At 40.6% G+C, this 21639-nt stretch overlaps 1 protein-coding gene across 1 annotated transcript in view; it reads right to left on the reverse strand.

Annotated features, from left to right (window-relative positions):
* The window catches only part of ImpE1 (Ecdysone-inducible gene E1), a 186044-nt gene extending 166579 nt beyond the window's left edge, over nucleotides 1-19465 (reverse strand). Inside the window, exon 1 of the mRNA XM_065223750.1 lies at nucleotides 18346-19465. Within this exon, the coding sequence (XP_065079822.1) occupies nucleotides 18346-18378 (33 nt within the window). The 5' untranslated portion in view covers nucleotides 18379-19465. The remainder of the gene's footprint in view (nucleotides 1-18345) is intronic.
* Between the last annotated feature and the right edge of the window lie 2174 nt (nucleotides 19466-21639).

The following is a 21639-nucleotide window of genomic DNA, read 5'->3' on the forward strand; positions in this document are numbered from 1 at the left end:
GGACCACGGCAAAGGAGCTGAAGAAAACCGGGACCGGAGAACAAAAAGACGGAGGGAAAGGTGAAGCGGATGATTAAAGCAAATCCCAACGTCTCAAGCCGTGATTTGGCTAAAAAGATCGGCATGTCGCAGAGCTACGTCCAGAATGCAAAGAAGAGAGCTGGACTACATACATACAAGGTACAGAACTTTCCAAACCGCGATGAGCGGCAACAATCGACGGCCAAAACTCGGGCACGGAAGCTCTACGAGAAGATGCTGACAAAATATGGCTGCTGTGTGATGGACGACGAAACGTATATAAAAGCCGATTTTAAGCAAATTCCGGGGTTGGAGTTTTTCACCGGCAAGAGCAAGTTCGATGTGGACGACAAATTTAAGAAGAAGAAAATGTCGAAGTTCGCCTCCAAATATCTCATTTGGCAGGCCATCTGCTCTTGCGGACTGAGGAGTGAGCCTTTCGTGACAAAGGGCACAGTAAATGGCGAGATCTACAAATATGAGTGCCTCGAGAAGCGGCTTTTGCCGTTCTTGCAGCAGCACGACGAAGCTCCGCTATTTTGGCCAGATTTGGCATCATGCCACTATTCTAAAAGTGTCCTGGAGTGGTATGAGGCCAATTATGTCCATTTTGTTCCAAAGGACATGAATCCGCCAAACTGTCCGGAGCTGCGCCCGGTGGAGCAGTACTGGGCAATAATGAAGCGGGAACTTCGGAAGAGCAAGAAGACAGTCAAAGACGAGAAGGACATGTTAAGAAAATGGAAAAAAAAAACTGAGAAACTGGTACCGGATGACACTGTAAAGACTTTGATGGAGGGCATCAAGCGAAAATGCGTTCAATTTTACACTCAAGGCTCCATCGATTAACTTTTCTTTTGATTTTTAAAGTAAATATATGTATAAAACTACCCTAAAATTTTGGTTTGATTCTAAACATTATAAGAAAATTGGCATGTCATTTTCGGTGTCGCAATAATTTCGTGTTCGCCCTTTAGCCCTGTATTGTAGGTTGCCCACCCAAGTAACATTACAAGTTTTATTATGGTTTTTAAGTATTCTACAAGACTAAATCATGGGCCACAGAACCCTAGCAAAACCCAAATTGTTGCTTGGGCAGCCACATAGGTATACTTGGGAATGAGAAGGCGGACAAAGAGTCAAAAAAGGCCTGAACTTCAAGGAAATCAAACTGTTGATAAAATATAAAACGATCTTGAAATGGCAGGCTATATCTATGCGACAGGATAGATAAGGAAGAAGAATGTAGTCAAGTCACGATTGGACATACACTCCTAACGCACAAGTATCTGCTGGATAAAAACAATCCACCTTAATGTCAGTTCTGCAATACATTTAATGTTAACAAGGTATTGCAGGACACATTTTTGTAGACTGTATTGAATTGAGTAGAGAGCAAAGGAAATAAGGAATCCCAGAAAATTAAAGAGAAGCATTATCATATGATGCAGATATCGCACAGACAGTATTAAAATTTGTAGAAGCAATTGGATGATTGGATCTAATTTAAATAGCACTAACTGTAATATACTGCATCAATTTCTCAGCGGACCTGAATGACACACTAGACTGGCCCACATTTATATGGGGGAAATTTTGTATCATTTTTTTCAACGGGCCAACCCGAGCTGGCGCTTTTGATTTAAAGTGCATATGGGGATATTGGTTGAAATGTATGGAGAAATAACATTCCTACACTCTTTCGTGCATAGAACTGGATCAGCAAACACGATTATGCTCAGAATTTCAGCACACTTAGCTTAAACTATAAGGAACACCTTTGCTCAAGACAGCATCACGATTCAAGTTAGTTTTATGAAGATTTTAATTAATTATAAGCATTCTGCTTGTATATTGCAACAAAATACAGGCAGATTATGCAACGATTGCCACTAAAAATAAAAGTTCATATTTTCCACTGGCCAACATCCGATAACCACTCTCTGAATGTTTCAGCTCTTTTTGACGTTACACGGGCTGGCGCTTTTGGCTTAATGTTCATATAGGAGATTTGGTTGAAATTTTTATATACAAAATGGTCATACACATTCAAAAGCGAATATCTCAATAAAACTGACTGAGTTAAGATACAATATTCAGCAAAGTTGTTACTCATAAGCTGAACTACAAGTTTTGAAAATATGAATCAAATCGAGAATAAGAAAACTTTTTTATGATCGATAGATTGTATGAGTGTCATTTTGTCATGTATTTTATCCAAATTCCCCATACAAAATTACATACTAAAAGCACCAGCTCGCGTAACTGAAATTTTCAGAGAGTGGTTTTCTCACCTAATGGCACAAATTAGAACTATTATTTTTGTGGGCCACTCTTATTACACCCGTTAAAAAGTTCTTAAACAAATGAGAAAAAAGAACGGATCCAAACGTCAAAAGAAAGAAAATAACAGTGTTTTGATTCTGTCACTAATACATTAGACAATCTTAAATTGTTTCAAAATCCAAAAAAAAAATGCAGTATTGTTTCAACTTTTGAATACCTTCAGGCTCTGTCTCAAATTCCAAACGTTTTTCTGTGGACTCTGAACGCATCAGATAATTCACAGTTAAAGGCTTTGTGAAAATAAATCTCGGATCATAAATAATATAAACATTCAAGCTCTTCTGACATACTACGTTCGAACCAGTGAAAAAGGAAATCTACTCATCATTCAGCAACAAATAGTGACAATCAATGGTTGTAAATAATGCTTATTAATTCTTAACTTTCAATATGAAGAGGTTTTAGCGACGCCAATGAACAAACGTTATGTAAGGTTGACATAATGGTTGGAATTCAATTAAATGTATAAAATCAAAGAACCAAGCACATTGAATGCTAAAAATTAATTGAATATGGGTTATAGTTCATGTCCATGAAAATCATCCTCGTGTGAAATCTATAAATCAATCACATACATTTCAAGAACATTTAAAATATTAAAATGCCTTTAACTTCACGTTTGCACTTGATCCAATCACATTTCAAAAGCCAGATAAAGACGCCCAAGTAACATTGCAAGACATGGTGTACAGAACCCTCATGAAACCAAAAGTGTTGCTTGGGCGGTAAAATTTAGATGAATCTTCTTTAGATTAGATAAAATTCAATAGTCAACTAGCCTAATTGTACGAATCCGAAAAGGCGTCCAAAAAATCATTCCACATACACGCCAAGAAAATGACTCGTTAGCTGTCTGCAAATGTTTACGATCTCAAATATAAAAATAATTTCATAAGAACCAATTACTTTTCAATTTTCATAGAAACTACAAATTTATGAGTCATAAAATTCTCCACCTACCATCTGAAGCTTCAGAGAACACTACTATTGCAACAACATACATCCTTTATGACCCCGGCATTCAATTACTCGCGTAAGAGAGTCATCACGATCCAACGTCTTCCCGGGAGAACGCTTCTTCTTTTCAAGGTTAATCTTGACGCAAAATACCTTTCATTCTCGGCCGACACCCAGGCATCCGGCGAACAAAAAACAGCACGAACCAACCTACAACTCGAACGAAGAAAAATCAGCTGAGTGAAAATAAATACACCACCGTCACTAACCGCTGCGGAACGATCCTGTGAGGACCGACTGATCCGTCCTGTAATTACAGTCGCATCTTTCCCTACCACCGGAGATATCAAAAGAAGTAGTGTAAATAATAGACCCATTAGTCTTCACGTTCACTGTCGTGGTCGCGCGGTCATACGCCTTTCTTGCGTCATCTTGAGAGAAGAAAAGAAGATCATCATCTTGATGCGGAGCGATTCGTGGGACCCTCGACCGCAGCAGCCAGCAGCGTTCCAACCCATTACCAGCAACAGCGATATCAAGAGGTCATTTGCGCTGGCCAAACAAAGATCCAGACTGACACCAGCTCTGATTGTGCACTGAAATGTCTAGCTGATGGGAACAAATCAACATTACCTCTGTGCGCGATAAAAAGTGGGAATTGGAAATCTTTAAGCTGAATTATCTCTGAATCGGTGCACCAATGTGAAAGGCGTCAGACGTCGTTGTAGATCATCCTATTAAATTTCGCCACCCAAATTATAAATCTGTACAATTAAGTTGCAAATGAAAAATGTATATCTGCCACGAAATGCTTCATTTAAGATAATGAAGAGCGACAATTAAGCGCTTCTGAAGTTGGAGAGACCTAATTTCGCTTTTCGCGCTTTTAAGCAGCTGCACTCTCCACTCGGGCCGGTTGCACAAATATTTCCCGCGTCCCATGAAATTACGTGGGAAACTCCATTCCGTTTAACGCCACCTTGCATTTGCTGAGCGTACGACAATAACTACGACGATAAACAATATTTACGGATGGCTAATGCAAAAATTGCCCGGAGAGTATATGCTGAAATCGAGCTCCGTAATTGGTAGCTGCTCGAGCATTTCCCAAAACAAGAAACGGAATTTTTAAGTAGACCGACAACCGACAATTGCTGTGCGATGCAGCAAGGCACTCCGGAACACTATGAAAAGTCGAATGTTGTACACACGAAGAAAGCCATCGTCAAGTGTGCAGTAAAAAATGTTGAACTTGAACATTACAGTAACAAAACAATAAAGTCTTTAGCAGGAAGGTGAAATAGACAACCTTTCCGCGGAGTTCATGATTCCGAAAAATGTGGGACACATGTGAATAATTTATCGAGAACCGGTGCACTAACTCTAGTTTTGATTCGAACATACACGTGCAATTTGATTTGACCTTTGAATCTTACTACATTTTCTCGCCAAAACACTTTGCTGTACGAATTCCAACAATTCCTTAGTCTTTCAACTTCAATCTGATTAGAATTTTACTGGGTTTTTGAATTACTGAAAAACTCGGTTAAAATTCAAATGACTGTTGTTGGTAAAGATTCGATAAAATCGATAAATTATATTTTTCATCATTAAACGGGTTTAGCGATGCCGGTGGTGTAGTGGTAAGCGTGATTACCTCTCACCCCAGCAGCAGGCCCGGGTTCAATCCCAGTCAGCGCCGCCGGGATGTTCTGAGGGATAACATCTCTGATCACGCTGGGGAGGTAAAGCTGTTGGTCCCTGGTCTATGAGTTGATGGGTCGATAGGTAGGGTCCTGGTGTGGAAGCTGCTGCTTCCCTAGCATCGGTAGAGGAAAACAATATCGACGGAAAGCAAACCATCAATGATTTTCAGATTTTTATAAATTCAAGAAAAAATCTGGACAATATTTAAACACTCGGAAACTTATTGATTGATTTTTAAAGTTATTTATGATATTTCAAAGAGATTCTCTAATGAGTTCACTTTTAAAATTACTATACAATTTATATCAAAATTCTCTTATTTCCAAACGATAGAGAAATTGAAATTGAGAAATTCCTTACAAAAATCTTCACAGCTTCTAGCGATATTTATTTTTTAATAAACTGATCTCAATCTGGAACGTAATCGGTCACAACCAACAACTAACAAAATTGGTCAAACAATTTATACGTAATTTGCCCGTCTTACAATGAAATGTACACATTTTTCAAAATAAATTGCCACGATCTCAAGGGCAATCATACTTTGATTTAGTGAACCAAATTTGGCATAATTTGTAGTAAATTTATTTCGAGTTCGAAGTTGCCGAGAAGGTATGTAAAAATTAAGCTTTGATAACAGTTCTACTGAGTCAATCCGATGCGATACGATATCGTTCACAAACGAAACCATTGCAAATTCACGACGCGCTTTTAATGTTTGAATGTTGATGAGCATGCAGCGTGCATCATAAGATGGGAGAGGAAATCTTGTCCAACCAAGTATTGATCTTACATATGAAATGTATAGTGATTTTATTACATACGGTTCATGGAAGTTGCTTTGTTGATAATTGTATTATAATGATCAGTCAATGCTAGTTTTGAATCGTGGAGGCGAACCAGCCCAAGGCTGAAAGCCTCCTTAATAAAGCTAAATAATAATAATAGTTTTGAATCAACTATTACTTCTAAATCCTAACTCGTTCACAATTTTCTACCGCCTGGTTTCCAAAGGTCCCGCTATTTATACCATTCGGAGTGTTGAAACACCCTACAAAGGCGCGCCCCTTTGTCAGTCAAAATTGGATTCCTTAGCAACAAAATTAAGGTATGACACCGATAACGACCATGCATCAGAACCCTAGTCTTAACCACTTCAAGCTAGGGAACAACGAATAGAAGATTAGGAATCACATAGATGAAGACAACTAACTCATTTTTTTCCTTGTTTCAAGATCATCCTCGGTAGACAAAGCCGAGTCTTGTCACTATCAACAAGGCATAAAAAGTAACAAGGACTAAGATGTGTTCCTTGGATTACTGAAAAATCCTGTTCCTCTAGTTTGAAGTAGTCAGGACTAGGAATCGGTGGTAGATCTTACATCCCGTAACGTACCACGAAAAGGTGATCTACCCACGTTACGGGGCAAACCTAGCATAAGCTTATTTCATTTTGGTAGGTCTATATATCTTCTTTGTTTCTTTTTTCTAGAAAGAGCTTCATGTCATCCGCATTAATTAAAACTTCCTCGCTTTAAGGAATAAAAGAGTTTCCGTTTACGTATAAAATAATCAAAAGAGGGCCTAGATGCTAACCTTGGGGGACTCTAGAAATAACAGTCATACGGTTTGATTAGGGTTGACTCTAGAAATAACAGTAATAGTTTGATTTTTCGGTCGGTTAATGCTGGGTAATGCGCAATACAGATCCCATTGAGATCACTAGCCTCTTCCCAGCAACTCCTATCCCTACCTCCCCGTGGTACCGGCCGGGAACTGTGAGCAACCTTAGGAAAGATCGGGTAACCAACCCCGGTGGGAACTTTGGTCATAGGCTGAAAGGGAAGGGGGAGTTTGCTTCGGCAAGCCTGAGCGTCTGTTCTCCAGGAGGAGCGGCTCACAACAGCGTCTGTTCCCATGTTAGAGGCGGCTGATCTACGTCCGAGTGCGAGTGAAGGACTCTAAGCACAACTGTGCACCCTAGTCCTCCGGAAAGTTAGGGGGTTGGTGTCAGGCCCTGCGAGCCAGCCGTAAAAAAGCATTGCAACGAAAAATCAGCAACAGAGGAATACGAACCGAGACCAACAGCAACAACCCCAGCGACTAAATAGGACTTGCGATTGGAAACTCGGCACGTGGAACTGTCGATCTCTCAATTTCATCGGGAGCACCCGAATACTCGCCAATCCATGGTGCGAACGTTCAGAGGTAATCATACCATCTACCAGAGTTGCGGCAACACACGCGAGCTAGGCACAGCTTTCATCGTGATGGGCGAAATGCAGAAGCGCGTGATCGGTTGGTGGCCGATCGACGAAAGAATGTGCAGGTTGAGGATCAAGGGCCAATTCTTCAACTTTAGCATAATCAACGTGCACAGCCCTCACTCCGGAAGCACTGGATGACAAGGACGCATTTTACGCGCAGCTTTAACGCGAGTACGATCGCTGCCCAAGCCACGACGTCAAGATCATCATAGGAGACCTAAACGCTCAGGTAGGCCAGGAGGAGGAATTCAGACCGACGATTGGAAAGTTCAGCGCCCACCAGCTGACGAACGGGAACGGCCTCCGATTCATCGATTTCGCCGCCTCCAAGAACATGGCCATACGTAGCACCTTCTTCCAACACCACCTCCCCTATCGTTACACCTGGAGATCTCCATAGCAGACGGAATCGCAAATCGACCACGTTCTGATTGATGGACGGCACTTCTCCGACATTATCGACGTCTGGACCAATCGTGGCGCTAACATCGACTCTGACCACTACCTGGTGATGGTCAAACTGCGCCCAAAACTTTCCGTCATCAACAATGTACGGTACCGACGCCCGCCACGGTACAACCTAGAGCGACTGAAGCAACCGGATGTCACCTTAGCATACGCGCAGAATCTCGAGGCAGCGTTGCCAGAGGAGGGCGAGCTTGATGTGCCCCCTCTAGAGGACTGCTGGAGTACAGTAAAAGCAGTCATCACCGACGCAGCCGAGAGCACCATTGGGTACATGGAAAGAAGTCGACGGAATGAATGGTTCGACGAGGAGTGCAGAGCGATTTTGGAGGAGAAGAACGCAGCGCGGGCGGTAATGCTGCAGCATGGAACCCGACAGAACGTGGAACGGTATAAACAGAAGCGGAAACAGCAGATCCGCATCTTTCGGGAGAAAAAACGCCGCCTGGAAGTAGCGGAGTGCGAGGAAATGGAACTGCTGTGCTGTTCCAAAGAAACACGGAAGTTCTACCAGACGCTCAACGCATCCCGCAACGGCTTCGTGCCGCGAGCCGAAATGTGCAAGGATAAGGACGGGAGCCTCTTGACGGACGGACGTGAGGTGATTGAAAGGTGGAAGCAGCACTTCGATTCGCACCTGAATGGCGAGGAGAACGTAGACACGGGAGACCAGCGCAATGGAGGAAACGACTACGTCAGTGCAGCAGAGGACAGAACTGACCCAACTCCCACGCTGAGGGAAGTTAAGGACTCCATTCAGCAGCTCAAAAACAACAAAGCAGCTGGTAAGGATGGTATCGCAGCCAAACTCATCAAGATGGGCCCAGAAAAGTTGGCCACCTGCCTGCACCGGATGATAGTCAGGATCCGGGAAACAGAACAGCTACCGGAGGAGTGGAAGGAGGGGGTAATCTGCCCCATTCACAAGAAAGGCGACCATTTGGAATGTGAGAACTTCAGAGCGATCACCATTTAGAATGCCGCCTACAAAGTGCTATCCCAGATCATCTTCCGTCGTCTATCACCTAAAATGACCGAGTTCGTGGGAAGTTATCAAGCCGGCTTCATTGACGGCCGATCGACAACGGACCAGATCTTCACCGTACGGCAAATCCTCCAGAAATGCCGTGAATACCAGGTCCCAACGCATCATTTGTTCATCGAGGCGGCATACGACAGTATCGACCGCACAGAGCTATGGAAAATCATGGACGAGAACGGCTTTCCTGGGAAGCTGATCAGACTGATCAAAGCAACGATGGACGGTGTGCAAAACTGCGTAAGGGTTTCGGGTGAACTATCCAGTTCATTCGGATCTGGCCGGGGACTGCGACAAGGTGACGGACTCTCATGCCTGCTCTTCAACATCGCTCTAGAAGGTGTAATGCGACGAGCCGGACTCAACAGCCGGGGTACGATTTTCACGAAATCCGGTCAATTTGTGTGCTTTGCGGACGACATGGACATTATCGCAAGAACATTTGGAACGGTGGCAGAACTATACACCCGCCTGAAACACGAAGCAGCAAAGGTCGGACTGGTGGTGAGTGCGTCAAAACAAAGTACATGCTAGTAGGCGGAACCGAACATGACAGGATTCGTCTAGGAAGTAATGTCACGATAGACGGGGATACTTTCGAGGTAGTGGAGGAATTCGTTTACCTTGGATCCTTACTGACGGCTGACAACAATGTGAGTCGTGAAATACAAAGGCGCATCATCAGTGCCTAGCCTACTACGGGCTCCAGAAGAAACTACGGTCAAAAAAGATTCACCCCCGCACCAAATGTACCATATGTACAGAACGCTAATAAGACCGGTGGTCCTCTATGGACACGAGACATGGACTATGCTCGAGGAGGACCTGCAAGCACTCGGAGTTTTCGAGCGACGTGTGCTAAGGACGATCTTCGGCGGTGTGCAGGAGAACGGTGAGTAGCGGCGAAGAATGAACCACGAGCTCGCTGCACTCTACGGCGAACCCAGCATCCAGAAGGTGGCCAAAGCCAGAAGGATGCGGTGGGTAGGGCATGTTGCAAGAATGCCGGACAACAACCCTGCAAAGTTGGTGTTCGCTACTGATCCGGTTGGCACAAGAACGCGTGGAGCGCAGAGAGCACGATGGGCGGACCAGGTAGAGCATGATCTAGCGAGCATTGGACATGACCGAGGATGGAGAGCGGCAGCCGCAAACCGAGTATTGTGGCGTACTATTGTTTATTATGTCTTATCTTAAATGTGATGTTGTACAAATAAATTTATGTATGTAGGGTTTGATTTTCCACCTTTGAATCTAACTATTTGTTGGCGATTAGTTAAATATGGCTCAAGCCATTTGAGAAATACAGCTTCAATTCCTATTGTTTGTAATTTCACAAGAAGCATGGGTATATCAAAACGACCAAATGGTTTGCTAAAATCGGTATGGAGTGCTTCTACATGGTTTCCATTATCTATTGCAATGAAAGAATAGTTGACGAATTCAAGTAAATTGGTATTAGTTGATCGTCCTTTGAAGAAATCATGTTGCATGTTAGTGATTCTAATTTTGAATTAATACAATATGTTTTCATTGACGAAAGCTTTGGAATGCAGAAAATAATAGCAATTCATCGGTATTTATGTATATCAGATTTTTTTGCCACTTTCCTAAAAAATAGGCACTAGAAAAGAGCTTTTCCAAGCTTGCAGGAAGATTCTAGATTCTATTATTTCAAATAATATTTTGTAGAAACGTCAACAGCAGTTTCAACATTTTCTTCATTCCTAAAAATTGTTTGCCAATTTATTAATACTTTAGCTATTTGTTTGTATAAAAAGAGAGAGAGATTCATTTCCATTTAATTCCACTACCTTATTTGCTTATCCTTGACAGATACGCTTATTTCGTCTACAATGTACAGTCGAGTATTAGTACAAGACACTGAAGTAGTCTGCACATTGTAGACGAAATACGCGTATCTGTCAAGGATAAGCAAATAAGGTAGTGGAATTAAATGGAAATCACTAATCTTTCTCTCTCTTTATACAGGTATTCATCAGGATATTTGTTTGTGTTACTTCTGCGTGAAGGTATCGATTTACATAGTTGAAGATGCTAATTTTAAATAACAGACTAAAGTGGTAATTTTTATACAATAGATGAGGAGATGAAAGTATATAGTTGATAGTTCCGTTAGAGTACGGCAGTGTGAAAATTGTATTTAGAGATCATCAAGTCGACGATGACAGGAGCATATACCGTGGTAGAGGTAACAATAGCTGCATTTTCCAAACCTACGACGGATGCCTTCCTTCATATAACAACTTGAGTGCGGTACAATCAATAGAACTGTTTCAAACACATCTTCGGTACATTAGCGAGTCGGCGATCATCTCTTTTTGCTAGTGGTGGCGGGGTGGGGGGGAATACCCCTCACCATCCCTCTCCAACGGGGGAGTTTGGTAAAGAGAGATGATCAAACCGATTTGTACCTTCCTAAAAAGTTGTCCTTGCTCGCTTTCTACTCTCTAAATACAATTTTCACACTGCCGTACTCTAACGGAACTATCAACTCTATACTTTCATCTCTTCATCTATCGTATAAAAATTACCACTCTAGTCTGGTATTTGAAATTATCATCTTCAAGTATCTAAATTTAATATTTTCCTAATTTTCAGAATGATAATTAAAAACCTATTCATGCACTCAATCATAGGGTCTTTTATATTCATGCACAAGTAAAGAAAATTCGATTGCTATGTGAAACGCTTCGATTTTCCATAATAGATTTGGTGAATTGGTTACACAGAAATCTTGCTTAATGTTCGTCAATATTGATTAATCTGGTTAAGACCTAAACAAGCAGTTTTGTCAAAAATAATTGATTCATTTTCCGCAACGACTGGAAATAAGATAGTATCATTTTCAGAGTCTGGAATGAAGTTAATTTTACGTTGGTTGAAGTCTCCATAAATATCAATTTTTACTTCAGGCGGAAGACTAGCTGTAATTTCTTCGCCAATATTAAAAAAAAACTGTTCATATGTTTCTTTACGGGCATTGTTGGGGGTGGAATATACAGAGCCAAATATGTGTGTTTCACCAGCCATATGTACTTTCACCCATACATGTTCAAATTCTCTAAATTTCGTAGCTGCGATGATTTCAGCATTAAATTTTGTCCACCTCCTGACTTCTTTTCAGACGAATGCAAATCACGGTCATCCCTGAATACATTGTAATTGTTTACGAATACTTCCTCACTTCCAACACATTCGTCTCAACCAAAACTTTGCAATTTGTTATGGATTTCGTTAATTTTCAATGCACTTCTCATGCGATTGAAGTTTTGGCAATATACTATAATTTCACTTGATGACTCTAGATTAGAGGAGGTTGTAAGAACTGCGTCAGTTGTACAAATTGGTTTGCTCTGAACGAACGTATCGTTATAGCTATTAGTATAAACACTATTTACCATTCCTTCAATCTGTCCGGAATTCGTCAAATTGGGTAAAATGTATTGTTCCTCGGGTTCAGCAGTGCTTTCGTTGATTGCTACAGGTTGGTCTGTTCTATTGATCAGGAAATTGTGGGTGAGCTCGTATGTCCTATTCTCAATCGGGTTAGGACCCGTTGTTCAGCGGGGTTCACGCTGTCCTTCCATTGGCTTGTAGCGGATTTTATCTCACGGAGCTCAACGTCCCGCGAATTGAACCAGAGTTGGTCCCATCGTTCTCGTATAACGCTTTGGACTTCTCTTATTGCGTCCATGCCTGATATTAGGACATCATGTGACTAGTTATTTCTAGCTTCACCGCTAGATGGTTTGCAGCAATATTTCCTTGAATACCAGCATGACCAGGAATCCAGCAAAATTTGACGTTTTTGTTTTTGTTTGTGAACTGCCGTTTCAACACTTTCAATCCATGGATATGTAGAACTACCGGACTCGAGAGTATAAAGACAGCTGGCTGAGTCCGTTAGGATAGCTATTGACTTGTTGAACGCCAGGTTGTCGATTGATTACATCCTGTACTATGGGCCATACTTTTTCTGGGGGGTCTCCAACCCTCCGTCCCAGAAGATCGTAGGATTTGGTGCATTCTTGGAGAGTTCTGTGATCCTATTGCGTTGACAGATTCTGGGAATAGTTGAATTGGTTTTTTCGGTATACAGTTGAAATGTTCTTTGAACGACTGGAAGATCGGAGGCGTCAATAACTTTCTCTAAAAGCCGAATCGTGCTAACGGTTGTAGTACCAGAAGATCAAACGTTAGCATACCAGATTCAGCCATGATAGCGCGTGTAGGGCTTGTGACAAATGCTCCAGATGCGAGTCTAATCATTCGGTTGTAGGTTGGGGAGAGGATTTGAAGGACCGTATGACCTCCTCACCTTCTGTCCAGAAGGCGTGACGTGATGATCGCAGATCCCAAATGCAGCAGTGAGCGACAGAATGTCATAGTAGAACATGAATTGGAGGAATCCGATAAAATAAACTCTCTTGTTGGAATTGTTGGCTTGATACCAGTTAACACGATTTTCAAACCGTGTGTCAAACCTCCATAGATACAAACTTATCGGTTATGTTTAAGTAGTCGCAGCAAGTCGAAAATTGATGAAGTTCAATGAGCGAAGCTGATGACAGTTTTTGATATTTTTTTTTATTTGTTGTCGAACTCAAACCAGTCAATTGTTTCATTGTTGTAGAAACAGTCCATGGATTGTTAAAGATCAAGTAACTAAGAAGATGAACTTGATGTTTAGTTGTTATGATGCAATATCGTAAGTTAAACCAATTTGATTTAATAGTGCATCTTTCGTTTATTCGGTCCAAAACCATCTTTAAGCACTTTAGGCGTTATTAACTGGCATCTCGATGCTTCATTAACAAGGGTTTGAACTAGAAATTATATTTAAAATACAACTGCATTTTCTCCAAGCTTCTTATGTGCTGCCTTGATTCAATCTTTATAGATTGATAAATTGCTCCAGCAGCTTGTTTTCGTGCGATTCCACATTGTTTTTGCAGCAATCCCGGGAATTTTGCAAAAATCTTAGGATTAGAGATTTTTTTGATCCCGGGTTTTTTGACCCAGGATTTCCCGGGCAGAACCCTCTACACTGGTTGCTTAAAACTAAGTGAAATTTTCAATAATTTGGAATTGTTTTGTTGTAAATTTTCAATTTTTCTAAACTAACTAAATCGTAGATGTTGTCGATAGAAACTAAAGGAGGAGGCCAGTAGCACTTCTGGGGAAACCTAGAATAAACTACCACACGGCCAATGAGATCAACCCAAATTTGAGTTCTGTTTACTCATAATCGCCAAAAGTGCAGGAACTCAGCGATGAGTAAATTTGCCTCATGCAGCCGGTACCTCTCTGTATTCTAGTGTTGTCAGGAAAGCTATGAGCAGCAATTCCAGGCCAAATAGCAAAGAAAATTAATTGTTGACGAAACCTTTCCAAAGAAGAAGAAAGAATTAAATTGAAGTATTGCTTCAAATTTGGTTTTTGTCATTATAAAGTCAATAGTTTCACATTGTTGATTATAAATTGCCATCATCTGATTTAAAGGTCCAAAATTGGCTTAATTTGTACGATGGTAGCTTGAAATGAAAATATTTCGATTTCGTAGTTGCCGAGATGGACTGTAATTATTAAGTTTTGATAAAAGTAATAATGAATCAATGCGATGCGAAACGTATATCGTTTACAAATGAGACAATTGCAAATTCCCGGAGGTCTTCTAATGTTCGGGCTTTAAATAGTGGTCTTCAAATGACGGAAGAGGAAATCTTGTACAATCTATTTTACGAAGTGCAGACAATAATAACTGCTTCTGTAGCACGTGCATGACTGATAAAGGTGACCAAACTACACTCCAATAAAACACTACAATATTTCCGTATTGACTTTACATAAGCAATGTGTAATGTTTTTATTGTGTACGGGTCATGAACACTGTGATAATATAAAAATAAGAGAACCTAGATGAGAGCCTTTGCGGATTCTTGAGGTGACTTGAGTTAGATTTGATTCCTTCCCTGTTTGTTGACGATTAGAACAATTCCACGCCAAATGACGAATCAGAAAAACTAGACTATCTCCGATTTATTTAAAACTTTGCATAATTGTGTGTTATTTTTTTTTTCAAAAATTCGGCCCATTTTGGATGTTGATTTTTTTTTTAAATGTCATCTTTCAAATGTTTCATTAAATTGTAGCACAAAAACTATAGCAGAAGTAACTGATCGAAATGATCTCTGAGACAATGTTAAAGAGGAAAATAAAGTCTTTTTGGGAAAAATATACAAAACAATATAATTTGATATAGAAATTAAAAATATTTCCGTTTTGTTTTATTATTTGTCTCAATGTTACTAAAACAAAATAACATTGTATATTTTTCCCAGACTTACTTTACTTTTTCAAACAACTTGTCAGACGTCATTTCGATCAGAAGTGACGTTTTAATACTACAATTTATTGAACAATATCAAAGATGCCTAATGTCAAAGAATTTTTGCAAAACTGTGAATGATTTCCCATGAAATATAATTATATAAAGTTTCATGCAAATCAGAGAAGGTCGCGTCTTAATTTTTTTAATCCTATTGAGCTTGGAACATGTCAATAGTTAAGGTTAGATAAGATTCGAGTCGTTTGAGATGACCTGACTTAATTTCCAGATTTTTAATTTTGTTAATGCAATCAAATGCCTTGTTGAAATCTGTAAAGAGAGCTTGAATAATTGTCGAATTCGACTAAATTTGTATTTGTTGAACGTCCTTTGAAGAATCCAAGTTGCATGTTAGCAAATCTGTTTTCGACTTGACTGAACAATTTTTCATATATGATTGTTTCAACAGGTTTTACGCATGCAAGAAATAATGGATATTCCTTAGAAATTATGTACGTCAGATTTTTTGACAATTTAAAAAATATGTACTAGGTAAGAGTTTTTCCATGATTTGGGCAAGTTGTCGGATTCCAGCGACATACAAATGTAAGCTGTAAGCTCCAATGTAAAGTTCTTCAAAAATTCAGGTCACCATTGGAGATATTTAACTTATCTAATGTTTCCATAATATCCTGAACTTTGACTTGATTGACACTAATGTCTCTAGAAAATTCTGGGAAGGAACCAAAATATTCGAGATCACCATCGTCTTCAGAAAATGTGGTATAGATTTCATGATAGAAAGTTGCAAAGAGATTGGAACTGCTCCTATCGCCTGGAGATGTACTAGCCTTTGGTTAAAAATCTCGTTAATAAAGATTAAAAAATACTCCTGCAAAATCAGCGGAAATTCGTTCGTTGGGGGCTCATAAGTTGGGGTGTTCTTGTTCGATAGTTGGACCATGGCCAAATTAAAAAGCATCTGGATGTCAAAATCTCATGTCAAAATAGATTTGACAGCCCAGTCAACATTTCTTCCGTATAGTTCCGGAAATACACAGTGATATACTAACCAAACAAATCGTGTAAGATGCGCAGATTTGCTATGTCCTTAGTAGCACCCTTGTTATAAATTGGTCTTGGAAACTTATTTCAGCTATAAACAAGTTGCTGCAACTTTTTGGGACAGAATTGTGCTACTTGGGGGTACGTTCCAAAGTGGAGGCCATATACATACATATAGGATTTCCAGTAACAATTTTGCCGATATCAATTTAACAGAAATACGATCATCCATATAAATAAAACAAAAAAGGTATTCCAGCAGCTAGTCTCCATACGTCTACCTTTGTAACCAGAAACCAGAACTGAATCCACTACACCATATGTATACGCACTTGTAAGTACAGAGGATTATATCAATGATAAATTATAAGCTTCAAAAAGCCTACTTGGACTTGGAAAGATTTCGATGTTGATGAAAAGCATCAGATTATGTTAACGATTGAATCTTAAGTTGGTTTAGATTTCACGGCACCTTTCTCCACATCCTATGACAATCATATCTATTATTATACAAATAGTCGCATATTTTGATGACACGCAATAGAGAGGTGTAACCATTAACGATCTCTTGATTTTGATCGTAGTTTTGCGTTAATTTCAACTTGAATTGCAACAAGATGCAATGCTGTTATAGTCTTATTGATCTTATCTTGAAGCAAACTCAAATGCGACCTAGTGTGCACATTTTTATGCTATCTTTGATTATCTGGGGAAGCGATATGCGAGTTAATTGACACCCAATTTTCATCAGTTTGATTAAAAATAATTTACGATCTAATCTGTAATAACAATTTCAGTTTCTAAAACCTTACAACTTCATCCGAGCTTATTTTTGACACGGTACGATATAAAAATGAATCATCGCCAATAGGTTGAAAATTTGCATTATTTCCGACTTAACCTAAACATTATACGGTGCATTTCATTCTTGTATGCGATGTCGACTTTATCAGCAGCAATTTCCGATTCAATTTGTACGCTGGTATATGATTGCTGGTTGTCTGGGAATCAACCATAAACTCCTCCTAGGGTAAGCATATGCGTTTTGAACTGCGCAGTCAGTGTAATGAATGTAAACATATGGTAGGGGGAATGGATGTAATGTCGGTCTAAATGCCCCTAATTTGGGCCCGTACATAAATTCAGTAATCGACAAAATTTTCAATAGCGACTAAAAATATTTATAAGTCCCATCCCAATCACGCGTTCATCGAGTTAAAATTGATAAATAGCAGATTTTTAGCGATGGGCCCAATGTTAGATCCATAGGCCAACATTAGAGCCATTTCCCCTATTTGTTCGAAACATTTGGATTTCATTTGAAATTCCAGAATAAAACAAAAACGCATATTAAGCACATCATAATTTTGCTCAGTTTCTCTCAGTTTCAGCAACTTGCTTCAATCCAAATTGTTTTTTTGTTAAATCTTATTAACCGTAAAAAAGGATATGCATACCCCCTAACAAATTTTAGCCTTCTGTAAGTTGACCAAACTAACGAATCGAATCCGTTAGTTGGGCCGAGGTGGTGACCCAACCAGTGAATTTCTGCTGTATAACTGTCTGCATACGAATGACATAGAATGCCATTTAATAGTGATATTTGTTGCAAAACTCAAACATGCATTGAGTAAGGGACCATCCATAAATGGCTCCGTCAAATTCTACGTCATTAATGCATGTTCCATAATGCCATGTTCAAACTAGGGACCTATAACGTGTTAAACGGTGTTCGTGATAAATTGTGTAACGTTGTTGTTTTATCATGATCGACTTTCAACTCCCCAGTCTGAGCATGACATGAGCATGTCTTATGTCAAAACTAGGATTTTTAAGGTTACACACAAAATTACGGCCTCCTTGTTCGGAAATTCAAAAAAAAATAGGAAAAATCTAAAAAATTCTATATATGTATAAAGTCTGCATTTATTCGTTACACAATTCGTGGGACAATTATTTTCGATTAATTGACTTTTTTTCAATAAACTCCCTCTGGAAATAATTATCTTTGTGAATCTAGCAACAATCGTGGATGGGTCTTAAAAATGCAGAATATGATTGTCACCTACGAAGGATTGTCACAGTCACAGGTTCTACAACATTTCAACTATCTCCATCACACTTACCATCAAAACAAGAAGTTCCACTTTCAGCTTCATCCTTCCTGGTTGTTCGTAGAGCCTCGTTTTTGAAAAGCACCTGTACGTCCGACCACAGCGGTAAACTGGAACAAACCACTAACGACCGTCCGCACACTCTCACACAATCTTTCCTGTTTCGAACCTAACTTGTCCCGCAGGAACAATCTCACTTTCGCTCGTTTTCTTTTCTCTTCTACCCCCGGGGATCCTCCTGAGGTACAATGGAAAGCGAAAATATGGCCACAGGAATTGCAAACTGTAACGTTAATCTAATTAGCACACACTTTCAATCCTAATTCTTCGAAAACTCCACACGCGTTATTGCGTTGGGTTGAGCCTAACGGACTTGAACGAGCAGCCCACGAGCTGGTTATAGCCAGATTACCAATTATAGGGCGTCTAGCGTTTGTTGGTCGATTGTTATGATTTTTCCTTCCACAACACTTGCCTTAAATTCAATTCTCCTGCCTGTCTGCTTCAAGAAAATGGCTCTCGATAGTTTAAAAATCACCTAGATCTTCCTTCCGCCGCTCGTATCAATTAACCGCTTCACACTTTTCCTCTAGCAGAAGCATTTATCTGTAATCTTCTTTTTAGCAAACGAGATCACACGCTAAACGGTTGCGTTCTTCGGCTATGTTTCCTCCTTCCGAGAGGATCGGTTTCCCGCGCGGATCGTAATAATTTTAAGCAAATCAACTGAACACACGAAACAAGAAAGAATCCAACGGCACCAGCAACAACCGGGCGAGCTTTTCAGTTCTGCACGGCAAAAGTTAACTGCATATATCACACGTCCAGACCGCGGTCGAAAACAGAGAAAACGAGGAATCTCCCGAAAAGAGTGAAAACTCTTCCCGAGCCAGTGCAAGCAGAATAAATCAGAAAGTTAATTCCGCCAATTTTCCTTCCTCTAATAACTCTGAACAGACATCATTCGGTTGAGAAGGCCGGAATCAATACGGGAGCTCACACAAGTAGATATCGTTCAAATTCGCGCGTTCACGTGCTCTAACGGATGATGTACTCAGACTCAGACGAATGAATCACACGCGAGATTGAAATTTTCTTCTGCAAAGACCTGCTCAAGCGCACATCAGACCGATTCGATGGTCAAACGCAAACTGAACTGATTTTGGAGTATGAACTCTTTTTACGGTGCTACCGCTGGTGTTGACGGTGAATGAAGAAGAACCAGGGATCGTCCCAAGCCCAACTGCTACTACTGCTGGAGTGGAAAATGGGAATGGGTAGAAGCGCAACAACAGAAGCGGCAATCTGCGGAGAGCGAGAGTCAACAACAACCAGTGCGGCAAGTGCTACCTACCTACCAACCATACCAGCAGTCTTCAGCAACAACTCTGTCCACACCACTGCACTGCCACCGCGAAGATCCAGAGTTGGCATGAGAGTTTCCAGAGAAAGAGAAAGAGAACTGAAAGAGAGAAAGATTCAATTTCACTTGCTTGGTGAATGGGGTGGAAAAGTGGGTAGGTATGGAAAATTGTGTTGTCTGCCTGCCGCTACAGATGGGGGAGGATTGATGTGAAGTGAGGACGGAGAGCGGAATGGAGAAATGGTTGAAGTTGCGTTTTTGGCGTACGGTTCGAAAGCTTCCGATGGAACGGAAATAAGTAGGCAACTGTCCACGATGATGCGGGGGAGTAGCGAAAAGTTGTACAAATAGGCAGGTCGCCTCGATTGCAATTGTAATTCAATGTTTCAAAACTCTAAACATTAATTAATAGCTAACAAAACATCAACATGAATCATTCACAAGGCATTGATGAGAAACAACTGTTCTGTGTTGCATGTCAACAGCGAGTTAATCATATAATCGAGCAGTTTTGAAACGACGATCAGAGATTTTAAGAAAATGAGGCAAAAATTTAAGATTTCTTAGGCCTAGCACATAAATAAACGTAATATTGCTCCGTGATTAAGTTCGGGTGGTAGGAAACTTCATTTTAAACAGCTCGAATGATGAAATCCATTGAGTTGAGATAGAAACATTCGGTGAGAATGCTATTGCGTAATTTTGATCTTTCGTATCCGTTGAATTCGATAAAATCTTGCCATTTGTATTGGTTCCTCTCTTAGTAAATTAAGTGCACTTAAAATTAAACCTATTTGAAAAAAGTAAAGGGTTGTATCCAAGACACGACCGTAGATTTGACGTAGAATTATGTGCTCGGTATCAATATTCGGTGACTGTGTTAGGGGAACCACTATTTCCGATCACGGAAACGCCTCGTTTTCTGATGATAAAATTACGTATTCTCGTGCACAAACCGCAAGGAATTTTCGATTTATGACACAGATAAGAAAAGAAGCAAAAATTTATTAGACGAATTTATTGCTCATTTTTTCCATGCGCGATCAATCATAGGGCTACATGACAATCATAGGGTGAAAGACAATCTGGAACGAGCAATATACCTAGCTCGGGTCCTCGCAAGTTCCTACCTCACGCCTCCACGAGTCATATGATCACAAAAAAATGCCAGCTGAAACATGGACAATAGCAGAGTGAGGAGGTGCGACGCAAACACTGGCGCGGTAGCCATAGCACGGTGATAGAGGAAATGCTTCGCCAACCCGAGCGTCTGTTCACCATGGAGGTGCGGCTCAAACAGCGTCTGACTGGCATCCAGCGGCTGAATAAGAAATGCTCTTCCCCGGAAGCTACACCTAAGATGACAGCCCCATCACGGCGGATAGGAGACCTTAGGCCAACCACCTACTGTCTCTGGAACCTTTGCAATTGTTACAGAAACCAACAGAGAAAGACATCGAACTTATATAACGGCAACGACTTTTAGCGCAAAACAACGGACACGAATTGGATCATGGAATGTATTGACGTTAGCCCAGCAAGGTAAACTGGCACAACTTGCCAACGAGGTGCGCCGCATGAAGCTAGAAATCCTGGGACTGAGTGAAGTTCGTTGGCCAAACTTTGGAGAACACAAACTGCCGTCGGGACAGGTACTACTATACTCTGGTATTCGAGGTGAAAACGCTCCCCGCCATCGTGGAGTTGGTCTCCTACTTAGCCTCCAGGCAAGTGGGAGCCTGTTAATGAGAGGATAATCGTTGCCAGATTTAGAACACGAGTTCTTTACCTTACCATAATCCAATGTTATGCGCCAACCGATGCTGCCGAGCCACAGGACAAGGAAAATTTTTACAGTCAACTGAATGCCGTCGTGGATAAGGTTCCAAAGGGTGACATCAAGATCTACACTGGCGTCTACAATGCGAAGATCGGCCCCGACA

The sequence above is a fragment of the Ochlerotatus camptorhynchus genome, unplaced genomic scaffold (assembly GCF_037179485.1).
Source record: "Ochlerotatus camptorhynchus isolate MF236.1 unplaced genomic scaffold, CSIRO-AGI_Acam_v1.1 ptg000196l, whole genome shotgun sequence".
NCBI classification, from domain to species: domain Eukaryota; kingdom Metazoa; phylum Arthropoda; class Insecta; order Diptera; family Culicidae; genus Ochlerotatus; species Ochlerotatus camptorhynchus.